Raw genomic sequence first — 18,222 nt, forward strand, 5'->3', positions numbered from 1 at the left:
ATGCAAAATGCTATGTAATATGCAGATGACAGATTTTTATTTTATGAAACTAGATAAGTGGGTTACTGCTTTTAATACAGAGCTCATTTGGTTATGTACAGTCCATACATTTTAATCCTTCCCATATAGCACAGTGAGCTATAAACAGCATGCAACTCTTCAACCTTGTAACCCTCACTTACTTTTGTTACACAACCTGTACATTGATTTACACTCTTCATTTATTGTCAATATATGCGTACTTGTGATCTAAAGCACTTTGACACCCTACATGTGGATGAGTAGCACTATAAAAAGAAATAAAAACAAAATAGTGGTATTTAAATTTAAAATGTTTGCAAATACCAATTCAAAAGCAAGCGTCTTATGATGTGATAAGCTTAAAGCCTTTCTTTCTGCTCCATTGCTGCAAATCAATTACTATTTAAAGCAAGACTACTCACCCATAGGGTCTCAAGGCGCTGTGTGTGGGGGGTTGAGGGGAGGGGATCTGCGATTCATTTGACGAGCCAAGTCTTGAGGTCCTTCCTTAATTGCGACGCGATGGTGATTGCCTGAGGTGCAGAGGCAGGACGTTTCAGAAGTTTAGACAAGGATCTTTCTCCAGCACTGGTCTACAGATGTGTGATGGTGGCCTGCGCCAGTTGGGCGGAGTGGATATGTCAGGGGAGAGTGTAGAAGCAGAAGTGGTGGTTGAGCTATGTATGTCTGGCGTTGTGGAGGGATTTGTAGGCATGCGTGAGGCGCTTGAGCTAAGGTAATTCTTTTGTTGAAAGATAGCAAGTGAAGGTCTCTCAGGGAATATATGACGTTATATCGCATGCCAACACAAAGAATGCCATTATAACGCGGTTGTAACAACGCAAGTGCTGTGAAAACGCATTACCATTGCAAAGCACACTTTTACCATGCATATGCCTTTACCACGCATGCCATTACAAGGCAAAGACATGCGTGGTAAAGGCATATACTTGGTAATAGTGGTTAAGGTAAGTAATTGTGTGTCTCTGTTTGTGTGTGTGTGTGTGTGTATATATATATATATATATATGTATATATATATATATATATATATATATATATATATATATATTTATTCCACAAAGGTTGCCCTGTTGGAAACGCCACACACGAAGGGTTTCAGCACAAATACTGCCGGTAGCAGCACTCCAGCCTGCCAAGCACACCAATCCTTGTCATGCCATACGCGTTTCGGGCATCCTCACGCCCTTGTTCACTGGCTGCACAAACGGAAAAACAGGGCTTTAGTTCCAGGCACATGATTTATTTAAATATACAAGTCCCGCCCATGTGGGGGTGTGGCAAAGAAGCATTATGGTTATTGCAGTACATTGCCCTACTCAATAGTGCCATATCCCAAGTGGGTGCCTTGGTCCCTCCGTTCTCACAAAATGTTATTCCACAGTGGGCGGAATATATATATATTAATACCCCCAGGCAACCCCAAAATTACCCTTTGTACCAGTGCCAATAGCCCTACCCCCTTAAAATTCTAAAATTACCCTTACCACCCTAATACCCATAGCCCCTAAATAATAAAGTTACCCTTACCACCCCAAAACCCAAACCAACCCTGAACCCTAAAATTACCCTTACAACCCCATCCCTAAAACTTTAACTTACCCGTGGCACCACAAAATCCAAATTTGTCCGAGCCCTAAAATTACCCTGGGCACCCTAAAATCCAAACCCACCCTGAATCCTAAAATGAACCTTGGCACCCCAAAACATATACCCATCCTGAACCCTAAAATTAATCTTGGCAACCCAAACCTATACCCCTACACCTCAAAATCCAAACCCACCCTAAACCCTATACTTACCTTATACTTACATGTAAAACACATATGCTTTTACCATGCTTGCCTATACAAAGAAATTCATGTAAAGGCATGTGTGGTAAAAGTATATGCATTATAATGCTTTACATTGTAATGCTATGCATTGCAATAGCATTGCGATGTAATGGTACTTGCGTTCTGTTGGCATGCGTTGTAATGGCATGCGTTGTATTGGATTCGTTGTAATGGATATTTCCCTTCTCAGGTGGCTGGTGATGTGGCTGCGGCGTGGGATGTTCAGGATGAGTTTGGCGGAAGTGTTCTTGATGTTCTGCAGATCTTATGGAGTTTCTGGGTGGTGCTGGATAGAGTGCTGACAAGCTCATGGGTGACAGTTTTCTTGTACTCACACTGGAAGATTTCATGAAGTAGATGGAGCATGTGGAAATAGGAGGAATAAACAACGTTGATTTGGTGGTTTATTGAGAGAGAGAAGTCCAGGAGGTTGCCAAGGTTTCGCACATAGTCAGTAGGCGTGTGTGGGGGGGGGGGGGGGGGGTCCAAGTGCTGCAGACCCCCTCTGCCTGGACCACCAAGAGTCAACCAAGGCAGAGGGGGTGGCAACACTTGGGGGTGGATCCCAGGTTGAGGACCTAGGTCTTGTTTGAGTTAGTTAAGCTTGAGGCAGCTGTCCTTCATCCTGGTGGTGACTGCATTTATCCTGTTGTGGAAGTTGCTCTTGGCAGCTGTGGGTTCTTCTGTGAGGTAGAGAATCAGCTGGATGTTATCGGCGTAGGAGACAACGTTGAGTCTGTGGTTCTTGAAGATGGCTGCAAATGGGGCCTGAAGAGCTTGGGGCTCAGGAAGGAGCCTTGAGACCCTTTGCAGCTGTTCTCTGTGGGTTTTCAGTTGAATGGTGGAAGTCTTACTCTGTGTTCGGCCGGTGAGGAAGGAGCATCCATCCAGGGCTTTGTTCCGGATGCTGGCATCGTGGAATCTTGGGCAGAGGGTGTGGTGGGAAACGGTGTTGAAGGCGGCTGAGAGGTCCAGCAGGAAGAGGGAAGCTGTTTCCCATTGGTCGAGGCATTTGCTTTAAGTTTTGAGGCTCCAGATATCTCCTTGGAACTGAAGGAGGCCTGAAGGCCCTGTAACTTCGGCCTTTTGTCAATTGTGTTTAAAAATATATTGGTTTTGAAAATTCTTAAAATGTACATTTATTTATTTCCATAATTTCTTTTTGTTTAACTTTTTCTGCTGTGCTGGCTGAAGGGCACAAGGACCTGAGAGTGGCATTCAAACAATTTACATAGTATTATTTAAAATAATTTTGTTTGTGTTTACAAATATCATATTGGTTTTGGAGGGATATTTCTTAAAATATACATTTATTTATTTTCATATTTTATTTTTATGTAGCCATTTTCTACTATACTGACTGCCACAAGGGCCTGAGAGTGGCATGCAAAGTATTTAAAAATAAAGTAAAACATTTGTACCTAGCCTGCTTATGCAAATAACGTTTTTGTTCTTTCTTTCTTAAATAAATGAAAGATTTTTAATGGATATTTCTTATATTATAAGCAATGCATATTACACTCATTTCCTAACTTATTTTTATTTAGTGGTTTTCTAAAATACTGATAGACCCAAGGGCTTCAGAGCGCTATATGAACTATTTTAAATACAATATTTACTTAATTATTTTGCAAAATTGCCTTGCTCAAAAATGCAAAGCTTTTGCTGACTTCCTAAAAATTAAATGTTTGTTTCAAATTGATATTTCTTATACATGTAGCTATTTAATATGTCATAAAGATTACTGGGCAATCAACGTTGAATAGCTGATGCAGAAAAGGAAATGGCCAGCTGTCATTTTTGGTAGGAACAAAATTACAAGTGTGTTTCTTTGTGGATGTGCAACCTGGCTTAGTACCCTGGCCCTCTTCAGAAGTCAGTCTTGCTTGGCAACACAGAAATTCTCTGAAATAATGTATGAGTTTTCTTTTATGAATGCCTAGAAGAACTGATTTTTCAGTCCATTTATCACAGAAATGGTGCGGAAAATTGCACCAAAAAATGCCAATTTTTAAAAAATTTCTTCGTGGGGGGAGAACCCCCCGACACCCCCCTTATTGCCGTCGGGCTCGCTCGCTTCGCTCGTTCCAGTTCGTTGAGGCCTACTTCAAAAGCCTCACCAGGTTCAAATTCCACCAGCCGCCACTGTAGGAAACCCTGCACAACATTTACCCTGCGCCTGCCAGGCTGGTGTTATTTTGTTGGCATGCCACGATGAGTGTTCTAATGAGCCGGATACAAGGGAGTCTCGGTCTCCCAGCAGTAACATAAGCAATCAAAGAAATTCAACGAAGCAGGAAAAGGGTGCAGTACCACAGGCTGTTACTAGGTGTCCCTGTGGAGTTCTAAAGGGACCTCTATAAGACACATAAGGTACTGCACCATGAAATCTTGAAGAATCTTATAGGAAGCGCACTGATGCCTAAAAGGCCACACTGCATAAAAGTGAATACAGATATTGTTTGGCGAGCATTGTTTTAGGAAAAGAAAAACGCTTACCACAGTGGTTCCTGGCGAGAGCCAATATTAGTCCAAGAAGATACTGCCAAGCAAAGCCTGAGAATATCTCTCTCTTGATGCTAACTGGCAAGCTACTGATCTTACTAATTGAATGCTCGAGGAGGAGAGAAATGCCCTTTGTCGCTGAGCAGCCATCACATGGAGCTTTTGTTGCGATGCATCGAGGAGCCAGCACAGAGTGACACTGTGTGCCTCAGCAGCCTCCTATGCTTGCTCTCTGCTGCCCATGCAGAAGTGAGCTCTAGAGGCAAACAAAAATTAAAACAGTGCCACAAACGAATGTAAATTAAGAAAAGCATTGGTAAATGCATTAGGTTTCGCCTATGTGATTAATAATAAACTATTTGTGCAGGCGAAACCTAAAAACAAAGATATCCACCTTGATTTCCGAGTTGACTACTGGTACTCGGTTCAGTACCTGAGCAACATAAAACCTGAAGATAAAATGTATGCAAGAGCAATTTTTGTATTCGGGGAGGAGTTGGCCTAACGGCTAGGGCGTTGGACCTCAAATCTGGGGAACTGGGTTCGAGTCTTGACAATGACACTGAACATCCTGTGATTCTGGGCAAATCACTTAATCTCCCCGTGCCTAACAATAATGAATGTGTCCTGATGTAATGCAACTGGTGCTATGTAATTCGGGTCCGTCCCGCGCTATATAAAACTCTGTAAAATAAAACTATTCAATAAAAAAATAACCAGTAGATGGCAGGGTTGCCAAGTTTGAGCTCTTAACACAGCCCACATAAAATCTAGTGTGAGATCAAATGAATACTCCTCAGTGGAGTCACGATGAAATGATCAGGAATATAACACAGCTGTTCAATGCATGCAGCCAGGGAAAGTAAACAACAAAAACGTTCCACACAGCAGGGACTGAACATAGTAATTTGGTGAGGGGACCTGATAAAAGCCCCCTTTTAGGATATATTAAATACAAGAGATTTCACAAGAAACCTAAAATTGCACCTAGATAGTAAATGTGAATTCCCCACCGATCAAAGTTGCCACACAAGCTTTGACAGAAAAACAACCTAAAGGAATGAGTTCTCAGCTCCTGACTGAAATTGCAAATATAAATCCCTTATTCTGGGTTATTTGGAAAGGAAAGCTAGAAGCAACTGTGGTTATCAGCACAGTTTAAAGAGTAAATACTCTGTACTGACTGTTAATAGTGAGTCATAGTTAAAGGCGTGTTTTTAAATGACTTCTGCCTTTAGTAACATTTGAATAATATTGTTTTTCTTTGGGTTTTTCTTGGGGGTTTGTGCTAAAAATGAAAACATTGCAGGGAAGGTTTAGTAAAAATGGCATGCAGGCTATAAAACATGCCTGTAAACACAGCAATACACCGTATTAGGGTTTAAGTAATTCATAGGTGAAGTCTTTTCCAAAGCAGAGAGGCAGACATTTCCTGCTGTACTGAGGAGACCACACAGCTCTAAGTATATAAACAAGAGTGCAGATAACATAAGAACAGCACTGAGCCTCCCACAAGCTGGAAAGAAGGGGAAGCACACAGGACAGTCTAACTCCATCTTCAACTTTCTGACCCCCTTCAGAAAACACTTCAGTTGCTGCTCTCCGGTGCCTTTCAAAGTCATGCATTAGCAAATCCAATGGGTCTCGCCTATAGGAGATCTGTTGGCTGGCTATGTCAATGTGTGCAAGGCATAATTCAATCCAGGAGGAGCTACTGTGTAGCATTGCTTAAACTCAAGAAAAAAAGCGCTATGACACGGCCAGGATCAGCCGTGTTTTATTGCCCAGACTGTGTTAAATAAAAAAAGCGGGTGGGGAAGAAACAAAATGGAGGGAGAGGAAGCACCAATAACAGCCAGTGGGAAGAGGAGTGGCATCCTGAAAACAAAAGAATGGAGGTACAGAGGAGAAAGGAAGGCGCACCGGATGGGGCAGGGGGACTAGTCAGGCACTGAACTGAGTAAATATGTGGGTGTGAGTGAGAGAGTGTAACGCAGTTAGTGAGACTAGTATGGAGAGTGGTGGACACACATATAGAGGCTACAACAAGTCTTAAATGTGGCGGTCGGTGCACCTATAAGAGGCAGTGCAATTATTAGGGAGTGTTTTGAGGGCAGTAAAAGCTTGGTACCCTTCTGCTACGATTATTGTTACTTTCGTTTCGTGATCTTTTGTATACGTACTTTTCTGTTTCTTTTTATTAAAGAGTGCTCATAAGCCTTTGGATACCTTCTATAAAAACAAATTAAACAGCGAAAGTTTGAAACCTGAAAAGAAGGATGGTTACCTGTTTGTTTGGCTTTGCAGAGTGTTTGGGAATTATAAACTGGTAGTAGGTGGTACCAGTTGATGACATCTGGTGTCAATGGCTGCACAGCTTGCCCTGTAAAAATGAAATGCTGCAGCCACAATGACCTTCCTGGACTGACTAAGCATCTTTTCTTAAATGCCACTTGTCTGAACAATAACATAAAACACAAAGAAAACTGCTGATCTGACAAAAAGGCTGCAGAGAACTTATGGACCAAGGCTTGTCACCAATCACATAGGAGATTACCGAACACAAGAATCCATTTTCAAGAGAGAGATTTCCATAACAGAAACCATATTTTTTAACTGTGAATCTGCCACATACACTAAGGCCAGTGGTGGTCAGTGGCCTGTGTGGGGTGCCTATAACAGCCCATGCAGGAAGCCCCACATACAGCCTGCCCTGTAAACCTTAAACATCAACAGGTACACCGTCCTTGCACTTCAAGCAATACACGGTGTGAGAAGTTAGCCTGGCATATGATGTCCACTAGTTCTAGTGGGCACCTTGCACCAGTCTAATCGACCCTTATTGATGGTGGTTGTAAAGTCAACCTTATAGAAAGCTATCCTAGTGGTAGCATGGACCAGCAGTCATCAGGCTAAGACTTCAGAGAGCGCATTAAGCAAGTTGTTTTACCAATTATAATCCCTTGAGTACCAAATGAAAGGACACCACAAAAGGTATTTATCAAATATATATGTATTTATTCTAAACACAACCCCTCTGCACTCTTTATGAGATCAGAGGTAAAAATACAATACAAGTCACTGAGTTATTATACGATAAATTGCACAGTATACGTTATGCCCTAGGGGCTCCACAAACCATATACTAAAATAGTGGTATAAGAACCACGAGAGAATTAGAAAGCAGGCCTGGGGCCTGTGGAATCACTGAGGCAACTCTAAACAACCAAAGGTTAGGAAGTAGGAGGCCCACGGGAGATGTGTGAAGTGTCTAAACACAGGCGCGGGTTACCATTGACTTTCTATGGGAAACGAAGGTAAAAATATACAATTTAAGGATACTTCCGGATGGACTACGATGAATCCCTTTTAGACTTAGACACTAGGAGGGCCAATACCCTCGAGACTACCAGAGTACTCGTGTTACCTCACCCAAGGAAGCCGGGTGCATAGGTGTCTTTTGATGTCGGGTTTCGTCGTCGATCTCAATGGAGAGCTGCAAAGAAGGGCTGCAGGCGACTAGAGGAAAAGTGTCCGGGTGGATCCAAGGGTGGATCCAAGATCTGAAGAACCTGAAAGCAGAAGGGACAGAGTCTGGGTCACTTGCCAGTGACCAGGATGGAACCAGGAAGGAACCAGGCAATGTCGGGTGATTTTAGGTGAAGATGTGAAGTTTGTCTCTTCAGCCACGAGGACCAGGAGGTGTCCACGACAACCAGGAGCTGGATTCGAGCTGTCCTATAAAAGATCTAGTTGACTGCCGTGTTGGTATCCGGATTGGACCTAACAAGCCTTGGAAAACGCAATCCATGCAGAATGTCGAGATTGGCTTTGGTGCAAACCAGCAAGATTAGTGGTGCTTCTCCTTTGTAGGGAAGCTGGAGCAAGCCTGGAGCAACCAGGAAAGCAAGTTGGATTTAAAATGGAGTCTTCCAGGGGCTCACTAGCCAACGGACTAGGAACCAAGAAGACGCATCAAGCTGAAATACAAGAGCGGGCCCCATGGGACACTCTTGGAGTGTGGAGGCCTGAACTTTGGTGCAAATAGTGCTTTGGGCTGGCGCTTGTCGTACCCTAATGCAGAACTGTGAGATACCTCGGGAGTCGATGCAATTAGCAAAATGCAGGATGTCCAGGAGTTAAGGTCCCACATCTCTCGTGTCCGCCACGGGTCTCAGCTTTGCTGGGAACGGCGAGCAGTGTCAGAGATGTCTGGAAGTCTATGTCCTGTGTTGCAGATTCTTCGGTATCCGGCGGGAGCCTCAAAAATGCAGACAGGCAAAGTTGCTGTTGGTGCCTGTTTGAACAGGTTGACCACAAGGGAGATGTCTTCCGTCTTCCAGTCAAAATGGAATGTCGAAGGTCCAGGCTTTATGTTTCAAAGATTCGTCCAGGGTAATCTAAAGTCCTAGGGACACAGCTCCTATACTTATACTAAGTTTAGGGGCTGGACTACCTGTAGGGTCCCTCCTATGGGTGGACCTGGGAAGTGGGTGGTTACTCCCCTTTCCCTTCGTCGAGTTTCACGCCAGAGCTGGGGCAGCAGGTCCCAGCAACCGGTTTGAAGTGGGAAATGCATGGAGCACCTAGTGTGCCCCAGGCAGTGTCTGGAAAGCAATCACTGAATGCAGCCCTCCCTGCCCCAATACACAAAAGCCTGTCTGGGGAGGTGCCAGCACCTCCTTGGACAGGAAACCTATTGTCCAGGCCTCCCCTGCCGGAGTTTCATCCAGCAACAGGAGGTCGTGTCTGTGGCAGCAGCATCCATTTTGTGATGCTGAGGCTCTTTTTAACTTTAACCGGGTAAACCAGTAACTACATGTCTTCTCCCTCTAGAAGGGTGGAATGTTACCCCCACCGCCAGGACTGCCGGGGGGAGGGGGGTAGTATTCCAAAGTGTTTGACACCTTATATGACATGTTTTGATAAAGCCAAAGTAAGCATTAACCGTGAGGATTATAATGCACTTAAGAGTATATGGTATGGCTATATCATAGAAAAGCTATAAGGAGATGTTCCGAAAGCTGCAGAGGGGCTCAGCTCATGCTAGGGCACCCTCTCACATAAAACCAAGCACTCTACCTCCAGGATTGTCGAGGTCTGCCTTAGGAGTGGCTTATAGGTGCATATGTGTCTATATGTATATATAGATATAGGTATACTATTTCTAAGTAAGGGGTGATTGCACCACCTTACCCAGGCTGTGGGAACAGACCTGTGATGTCAGTTTGGAAGGCAAACCAGGGGTGGCACAATACATGCTGCAGCCCCTGGTAGGCCTAGGGTGCACCTATGCCCTGGGTACCTCGGGTACACTATACAGGGCCTCACAAGGATGACCCAGTAACCAATCTGGTATGTACGTAAAGTACATGGTATCAATTTAGAGAGAGAACAGCTGGGCTGTGGGCCTGATTAGCAGGTCCACAGCCACACTAAAGTTGAAAAAACAGAGAATCACAGCAAAAAGTGGGGGTAACCATAGGAAGCAGACCCTACTCTCCTACACACGGTTTATGTCATATAAGGGCCAATTCCTTCCTTGGATAGTCAGAGCATTGTTGTTTACAAAACGTCAGATCTAAGGGCAAGGCAGAGCCAATATCATAAGGTTACGTTATCACCTGATGCTGACATGCATGGGCCTAGCTTCCCTATAATTAATGTCCACAAATACCCTATGCGCTACAAGGTTCGCGACAGCAGCACTTTTGCAGGTACAAAGGTTTGGAGTACTGTAGCGACAGGATAATTTGTTCTATTTGGACTGGTGGTGACTATGATCCACTGCCATCTCAGTATACTGCTATGAACCCTTTATTTCAGCCTTATTTGTGCCTATTTATAGGGTTTACCTATTCACTTTGACAGGGTTTTGTGCCTTCTTTATCTCTTTTCGGGCCTAAAGGCCCAAAAGCTAGAGGGAAGCCATCTTTGCTTCTGCCTCGGCTGTCTGAGGCGCTTGTAGGGTAGAGGTAATGTTTAGAGTTTAGCCTGTTATTCGCTAGTGAGGAACCGGTCAAGACTGGTCCTTATCGAAGGAATGTACTCTTCTCCCCGGCTCTAGACGCAATACACAGGTGGCCACTGTGTCTGCGCAGGGAGCCTGGGGATTGGTACGGGAATTCGGTGGGAGTCGGTCTGCTACTGAAAATTTCCATGAGGAGAGAGCGCTCTATATTATCAAAGAACAAGAGAGGAGTTAGTCAGAAGGAGGCGTGCGGAGTGGATAGAAGGAGTTGGTCAGGAGGCTGGTACAGAAAGTCCGGTGCCATCAGCTAATTGAAATTCTGAGACGGAGAAGGAGAGTGATTGAAGGTCCTGTAATGATATCGTACAGGAGTTGTGAAGAACCGGGTTTTCTTAGAATCCAGCGGTGCCAGGGACACACCCGAAGTCTTCGGATTCACCTGTCTTGGAATACAGAGACACGGAATACTTCTAGGTGGCGTCAGAGATCAAATTTATTAGCTGCAGCTAGTAACAGTAATCCCAGCAATACAACACGGTGTACAACTCAGGAAACTGCTCAACTTTCGTAGAGCAAGACATCACTTTTTATCTAGAATTTACTTCATTACAAATGCACACCCACTGCGACAAAAACTGATGAATGAAATACATTTTCACGCACATTATTACATTCCAAAAAGCTCACTTTACATCGTACCAACCCACAAGTTAATTATTAGGACTGTCCCAAATTCGATTACCACAAGCCGGACAAACCCATAATTGAAAGCACTACCCATGTAATGAAAAGTCATAAGGAAAGAAACAATTCAGATGTTGAATAGGATAAGATATGTGCAAGCGAGCTAAAAGTTAACGATATCCTGAACATTGATTGGCAATTTCAGACAACGATCAGCCAGGGAAATTGGCCTCGCAAAGGGTCAGTTTCAAGTGACGGGGTCAGCATCTTTCAGTTCACTCACAAGTCAGAAAAGGCCTAGTTAATGCGTACATGAACAACGAAGCCCATGCAACTTTGTTCGTTTGGTTACCTACACAGGCCTACGTGAGGGCAACACAAAATGGCGTCACGAACAACGCAAACAAAATGGAGTCTGGTTCGGAAATCGCAGAACCTCAGTTGTAGAGACTAAGGGGCCGATTAGGATGGCGGACGGACTTGCGTCCGTCCGCCATCCCAGAGGTGGAGGGACCGTCCGCATGGACTGCGGAGGTCCCTCCGTGCAAATCAGGATGTGACCGCCACCCCGGCGGTCACATCCTGGATATTTAACATTGCGGCGGGTGCTGCTTCAAGCAGCACCCGCCGCAATGTTAAAAGTGCATGTGTATCATTTACATGCACAAAGCGGCAGGCACCGCGCGGTGCCTGCCGCTTTGTGCATGTAAATGCTGGGGGGTACCATAGGTACCCCCCGTGTGCACCCCCCACCCGCCTACGCCCTGGGGGCCCGCAACGGGCCTCCAAAAGCAAAAGTACACATGCTTTTCCACGGCGGAAAAACCGCCGCAGAAAAGCATGTTTACTAATGCTTCCTAATTTGGCTGGCGGTGTCTGATAGACACTGCCAGCCAAAGGAGAGCTTTTCCGCCGCGGTTGTAATCCGACCGCGGCGGAAAAGCAGCGGACAGAATCCAAGCTCCACCAGCCATCGTAATGCGGCGGTGGGTCTTTGGTGACTCCGCAGAGGATTTTCCGCCTCCTCCGGGCCGGCGGTGGCTTCCGCCGGCCCGGACGAGGCGGAAAATCCTCTATCATAATCGGCCCCTAAGACCAGAGGAGGGTTCGAGTATTTTGGAGCAGTGGCAGTCCAAACGAGGCATAGCTGTGCAGACGTGAATTCGTGGGTGCAGAGCAGAGTCCTGAACAGATTGAGGCCAGAGCGAGAGAGAGGGACCAGCTCAACTGCCAAGATGGAAAGACGCACGCCTAAGGTGAGGCATTCTAAGCTAGTGTAGCATATATATATATATATATATATATTCATTTTCCCTTCATTTATGTCATAGGTAGTGACTAAGCTTAATCATGTTTCTTTTGTTCACTTTCCCATGTTTAATTGTAAAATAAAGAGATCTTAGTAATGAATACATTTGAATGTTGTTTCCATGAATGGGATTAACCTTTCTTTTCAGCCAGGTGCTGACGTACAGAAGGATGGGACATTCCCTTCTGAGAAGGTAACTGATGACGGGGGAGAGTGTGAACTTCATTTGGGGAATAACTTTGAAATGTGGATCCTTGCCATTTCTGTGTAATGTGATTAGGCCCCTATTCAGTGCATACTGTAGATACGGTAGTTAGGAGGGTAAGAGGTGAGGTGCTTACGGGTCGTCGGGAGACGTTAAAGTGTCGTCGGGAGACGTTAAAGAGTCATCGGGAGACGTTAAAGTGTCGTCGGGAGACGTTAAAGTGTCGTCGGGAGACGTTAAAGTGTCGTCGGGAGACGTTAAAGAGCCGTCGGGAGACGTTATAGGGTCGTTGGGAGACGTTGAAGTGTCGTCGGGAGACGTTAAAGTGTCGTCGGGAGATGTTAAAGTGACAGTCGTATGACTATAAACGTGGTTCATTTAGTGAGGTGATCATAGGATGTAATATGGAATTCCTTAGATTTTAGTGGTATCTTTGACTATATAGGCTTGTAAATAGGCTTTTCCCCATTCTCAGGTAGGTATTTTGGATGTTATGTTCTATAGGGCCTGGGAAGGGTGTGGTTACGTGACGGCTGGGTGTGCTATAAGAGGTGAGCTAATAATTTTGTCTGAGAATCCGGTTGTTACAAGTACCTGCCGAGTATGTGGGATTAAGTGAAAAGACATCAGTGCTGTAAAGAGATTATTGCTAATTGCTTCTCAATTGAGGGCAGTGTGGCGAGGAACAAAGCAATGTATGGGCTGAAGGTGAATTCTAGTAACAGGGGAAACAAATATGAAGGGAGTGGAGTGGATGTGGTACAATGGCCAGAACTGCTGACTAGGAAATTGGGGAAACCGGTTCTAGTCTCAGGTGCGCAACATCCTGTATTTGTGGGAAAATCACCTAATCTCTCGAGTGATACACTGGGCTATATAAATCTGCTAATTTAATTTAAAGTATCACAGAAAGCCAAAAAAGCAGAAAGAGGCAAAACGTAATAAAAAGATAATTCCACCAAAAAGGATGTTAATAGTATTTCGGCTACAGGAAATTGATAAGAGAAGCAGACAAGGAACAAGCATTGGTAAGTACAGGAAACTTGCTAGAACCAATAAAAATATAGAACAGACATTGGCATAGCCAATAGGTCTCGCCTTTGGGACCTTATAAGGGTTTTGCCATGCAACAGTTGATGTTGTTGTACCAAGGATATTGTGCTGGATAACTAAACACTTATAAGGTCCCAAAGGCGAGACCTATTGGCTATGGCAATGCTTGTTTTTAAGGAAATTACGACATGAGGCCTGTTGGAAAGCTAAAGCTACCAGTAGCAAATACCTAACATTATTATTCTTTTCATTTTACTGTTCCTTACTGGTTGTGGGCTATTTTGGTTTTACAAATAGATGCATAACAAAACAGTGACATGCCTGCTCGGCAAGTAGCAACTAGCATGATTTTAATAGTTTGCCTGAGACCCCATAATATTTAATGCTGCGTTTTACATCATTGGTGAAGCCTGAAGCAGAATAATTATGCCCACGCCCAACATTTAATGTTGTTAAACGGAGATAACCCTAACTTGAGTGGCTCCGTTCACGTGTATGGCAATGCCTCAAACTGGTTTTAAACCTCTCCAAAAGATAACATCCACAGTAATATAATCCTAGTAGTTAACTCTTTAATACATTAAACGTTATGTTAGCACAAAGTTAAAAATGTACATTTAAATTCACCTCGAAATATAATTGTGTTTTTTCTTTGGCAATATACCATTACGCAACATTTTAAATATTGCATTCCAAAGGAATGCAATATTTGGCCGGCTTGCCAAATCTCATTATGCAAGCTTGGAATACAATATGAGTAATCTATTCCGAAAATAGAAATACATGCATGTTGTACATTAGATTATCCCCTTGCATCTACTCAGCCTGTATGAATGTGATGTCAGTGTAGAATGTTGAATGTTGGATGACAGAGTGAATAGAATGTTAGTGTGCCTGGTGTGTATGTGGAATGACAGTTGAAGAGAGTGGGCTGAGCAGTGACCATCCTGTTCCTGGTGGGGTTATCTTCATTACATCTTGTTACCATCTTACATGAATAAAGGAACATCAAGAAACCACTTGACTATCCATCATGATATATGTACGACAATGCACATGCGTACAATTGTTAATATACAATCAGCCATGGAGGCCCGATTTGGTCGAGAGGAGTAGATATGATAAAAATATTTCAGTGAATTTCCAAGAGCTTGCCAGGAGTATATTCCCCTTAAGTGCTACAAAAAATTGACCATCTTCGAAAACCGTGAGGCTATCAACAGACCCAGCGATGGATTTAGTAAAGTTCTGTCTGCATGGCACAACGTGAAACCAAACGTAGCGCGTATTAACTTAACAATGTTGCACCAGAACAAACGTTAACTTTCCTCAAGGTGTTAATAGGTGGAATTACCTTGTCAGATATTCAGCGAATAGAGCACAGTTTTGGTTTTATGTAGGAATCAACACAAAGGACGGCCAACAAGTTATTCTTGCATACTTTGTAAACTAAGGGAGAGGGAGGTGTTTGCTTTGGGTGAGGTCATCTGCCAAGGTACAATATTTTGTGTGCACCGTGTCTTGTGTACAACAGTAGTCTGCGGGAAAGGTTAGAAAGCCTTCCGGCGGAGCCACGGGTTTACAAAATATTCATCGTGACGCAGGTAGATTGTAGTGGGAAATACACCAGGCCAATCGGAGAGATAAAATCAAGAGCAGAATGGCACATGACAAATGCACCTGGGTCAACAGAGATGAAAAGATTTTGAAGAAAAATAGAACCAAGTGTGGATACAAGCTAAAAGTATGAGAGAAGAGTAATCCTCTACATGCTTATTTTGCACAGCAGTAAAGCAATAATCTAAATTCTTGCCATCGACAGCAATACATTCAACAATCATTAAGGCAGTGCAATGCAGATCTGCCGGCTTGTCTGCATTATTCTTGCAATAGTGTCAAATATCACATCTATTTCCTGAGAGGGTAGCCATGCTGGCCATAGGAATATTTCAGCGGAAGCCATCAAGCAGCCAACCAACAGCATATATGCCCATGACCACCATCATTATGCCAGCAGACACTAAGTCTAGGTGTACTGGCCACCATTCTGGGATTGATGTACAATGCAACAGGAAACTGTGGCAACTGCACCCAGCACAGGCACTTACAAAAGGCCACCCCAATGCAAAGACATGTGAAAGTCAAATAGGAAAGTCACTCTGAAAGACTGGTAGGAATGAGCCATAGCCACACATGCCGTAATCAGACATTTAGTGGCTTATTTATGAGCCCTTGCGTCACTTATACGCCGCCGGTGCGTCACAATTTATGTCGCACCAGCAGCGTAAAAAATGTGCCATGTTGCATCATATATACAAAGTGACGCATCTAGGTAGATGGGTCACTTTGTAAACCCCTGCGCCATATTATACCTGAGCCAGGTATAATATATGCAGGGGAAGAATTCCAACGCAAGTAAGCATCGTAGAAGTGACACAGTGACATCTATGAGATTTCACTGCACCACTTCTAGGACGCAAATGCGTCAATATCTTACGCCTGCCTCACATTAGGCGTAAGACTGACGCAGGCAGATTTTTAATGTGACTTGCCCATTTCAAATGACCCATTGCTGGAGTTGCATCTCTTTTGTGACACACTCCAGCAATGCGTCATTTTTGCGCCTACAGATACAGCAGAAATACTGACGCATCTGTAACTCCTTGCGACATGATGCGTCATACTGTAAATATGACGCATCCAGCATGTCGCAAGGAGGGTGCAATGAAAAGTGACGCATCGCTGTTTTCACACAGCGATGCGTCACTTTTCATAAATTAGGCCCTTAGACTGTTATCTGGTCTTATCTGTTTTGCAAGGCACCAGAATGTGGTCTCTTGCAGTCACCCATAGCTATTTTATAAGCCATGTCTCTTCGCCTTTTATTTGTGCTAGTACTATTCATTCTACATTGCACTATCTTCCTGCCCCCCCCCCCCCCGGAGTATTATAGAGCACCTGATAATCAGTATAGAAGTGTTTGGCTTTCGCAACTGAAATAGATTGTTTCACCTGCAACCTCTCCCTCAGGCTGGCATTAATTATTCCTTTGTAAACTTTGTAAACACATGTTGTTTAAGGAAAGGAAGACTAAATAGTTGGCATAAGAGCACAGTACATTTTGCTGTTAGGTCGCCATATATAAAAGAATGAACTTTAACCAAAATATGCTTCCATGAAGCAGTGCCTTCGATGTTCTGCATGAAATGGATACCTCTCAGTTTAGTCTCCAGGGGAGGCGGTTCTCAGCACTGAATTCTGCTCTCTTTGTCGGTCATGGCTCTTTTCAGACTTCAGGGACCCCATTTCGAGTTCCTCCTAATCTCTGATGGAGCTGGTAACAGGTGTTACCACTCCACCAGGATTCCAAGATTCATCATAAAACTCCCAGTGACACCAGCTGCTGAAAGCAGCCGAAATCTTTAGGAGAACCTATTGAGGGGAGGGGGCTGATGGGGTAACAGGCAGGGGAATTGTAGCCAGAATTACCAACTCCCCTACTTCTATTCCATTCCTCACTGGAACCAGGGTTCCATCTGTAATCCCCTAGCATGAGCCCTGGGAGGAGAGGCCAAGTGCTGAGTATTCATTGTGAGAACTAATCAATGCCCTACCTCCCAGGATGGATGCCTTACACTGGATGTAAAGAAACTGCTCAAAAGACACTAAGAAAAATCAGGTATTAAACCATTCTGGTTTCAAATAGGTGGTCCTACTGAATACAGTGCTAGCAATAACCCCGGCTGTGCCCAAACCCGGTTTATGTGTCCAGTATGTGGTTTCGTTAGGGAAGAAACTCGTTAGGGAAGAAACTCTTGGATAGGGTTATTTGTGACATTTTTTTTAGAAACAAGATGTTCAGTGCTTATGATCTGAACCTTTCCACAAACTCGAGGCTCGCCATTTTCCTCCGGTACTCACAGTTGCATAAGCGGTGTGTATCCTGTGAATGCACTCACCTTTTCTCTGAAAGATTTTGATTGCCCGTGAATCATGTTAAAACAATGCAAAAGGAATAGTTTCACATCTGATCGTACCTGCCAAGGGCAAACACGCTCAGGCCTATGGTGCAATTCTTGTCCTTAAACTGCTGGTTCAGAATGTCTCTGTTGAAAGTCCCACTCCATACCACAGGAGCCAGCCAGGGCGTGACGATCATCACCTTTCTGTTTCTGAAACAAAGAAGAAGGGCAGTTAGAACGGCAAGTGCAGTACATTCCCAGCCCCTGCCTGGCACACAGCCTCCTGCTTGGAAGTTTATCAGAGCAGGGTAGCTAACAAAGTCTTCACTCTGGCCTACAATAAGCCATCCACTTCCACCCACTGAGAAACGCTGGTACACAGGTGTACATGTAACACTTTTGGAAACCTCCAGTAACCCCTGAAAGCGGCAGCAGCAGTCAATGCCTTCCGGGCATAACACTGGGAATAGCATGTGACATCTGCATTTTCCACAATGTTTACGTGTACTCAGGGAATAACATTCACATTTAGGAATAGTAGCCCAGAGCTCAAATTCACGTTTTCCTGTGGCGAGACTTCTACTCTACACCCCCAGGAAATCATTGAGTTTTCTGTTCCCCTTCTAACTCTAAAAAGAGAGTTACTCCAGTTCTTT

At 44.1% G+C, this 18,222-nt stretch overlaps 1 protein-coding gene across 1 annotated transcript in view; it reads right to left on the minus strand.

Annotated features, from left to right (window-relative positions):
• The window catches only part of LOC144770343 (histo-blood group ABO system transferase-like), a 255,645-nt gene that overhangs the window by 198,505 nt on the left and 38,918 nt on the right, over positions 1-18,222 (minus strand). Inside the window, exon 2 of the mRNA XM_078654797.1 lies at positions 17,642-17,776. Coding sequence (XP_078510923.1) covers positions 17,642-17,763 — 122 coding nt within the window. The 5' untranslated portion in view covers positions 17,764-17,776. The remainder of the gene's footprint in view (positions 1-17,641; positions 17,777-18,222) is intronic.

Source organism: Lissotriton helveticus, chromosome 7 (assembly GCF_964261635.1).
Source record: "Lissotriton helveticus chromosome 7, aLisHel1.1, whole genome shotgun sequence".
In the NCBI taxonomy this organism is placed as follows: Eukaryota; Metazoa; Chordata; class Amphibia; order Caudata; family Salamandridae; genus Lissotriton; species Lissotriton helveticus.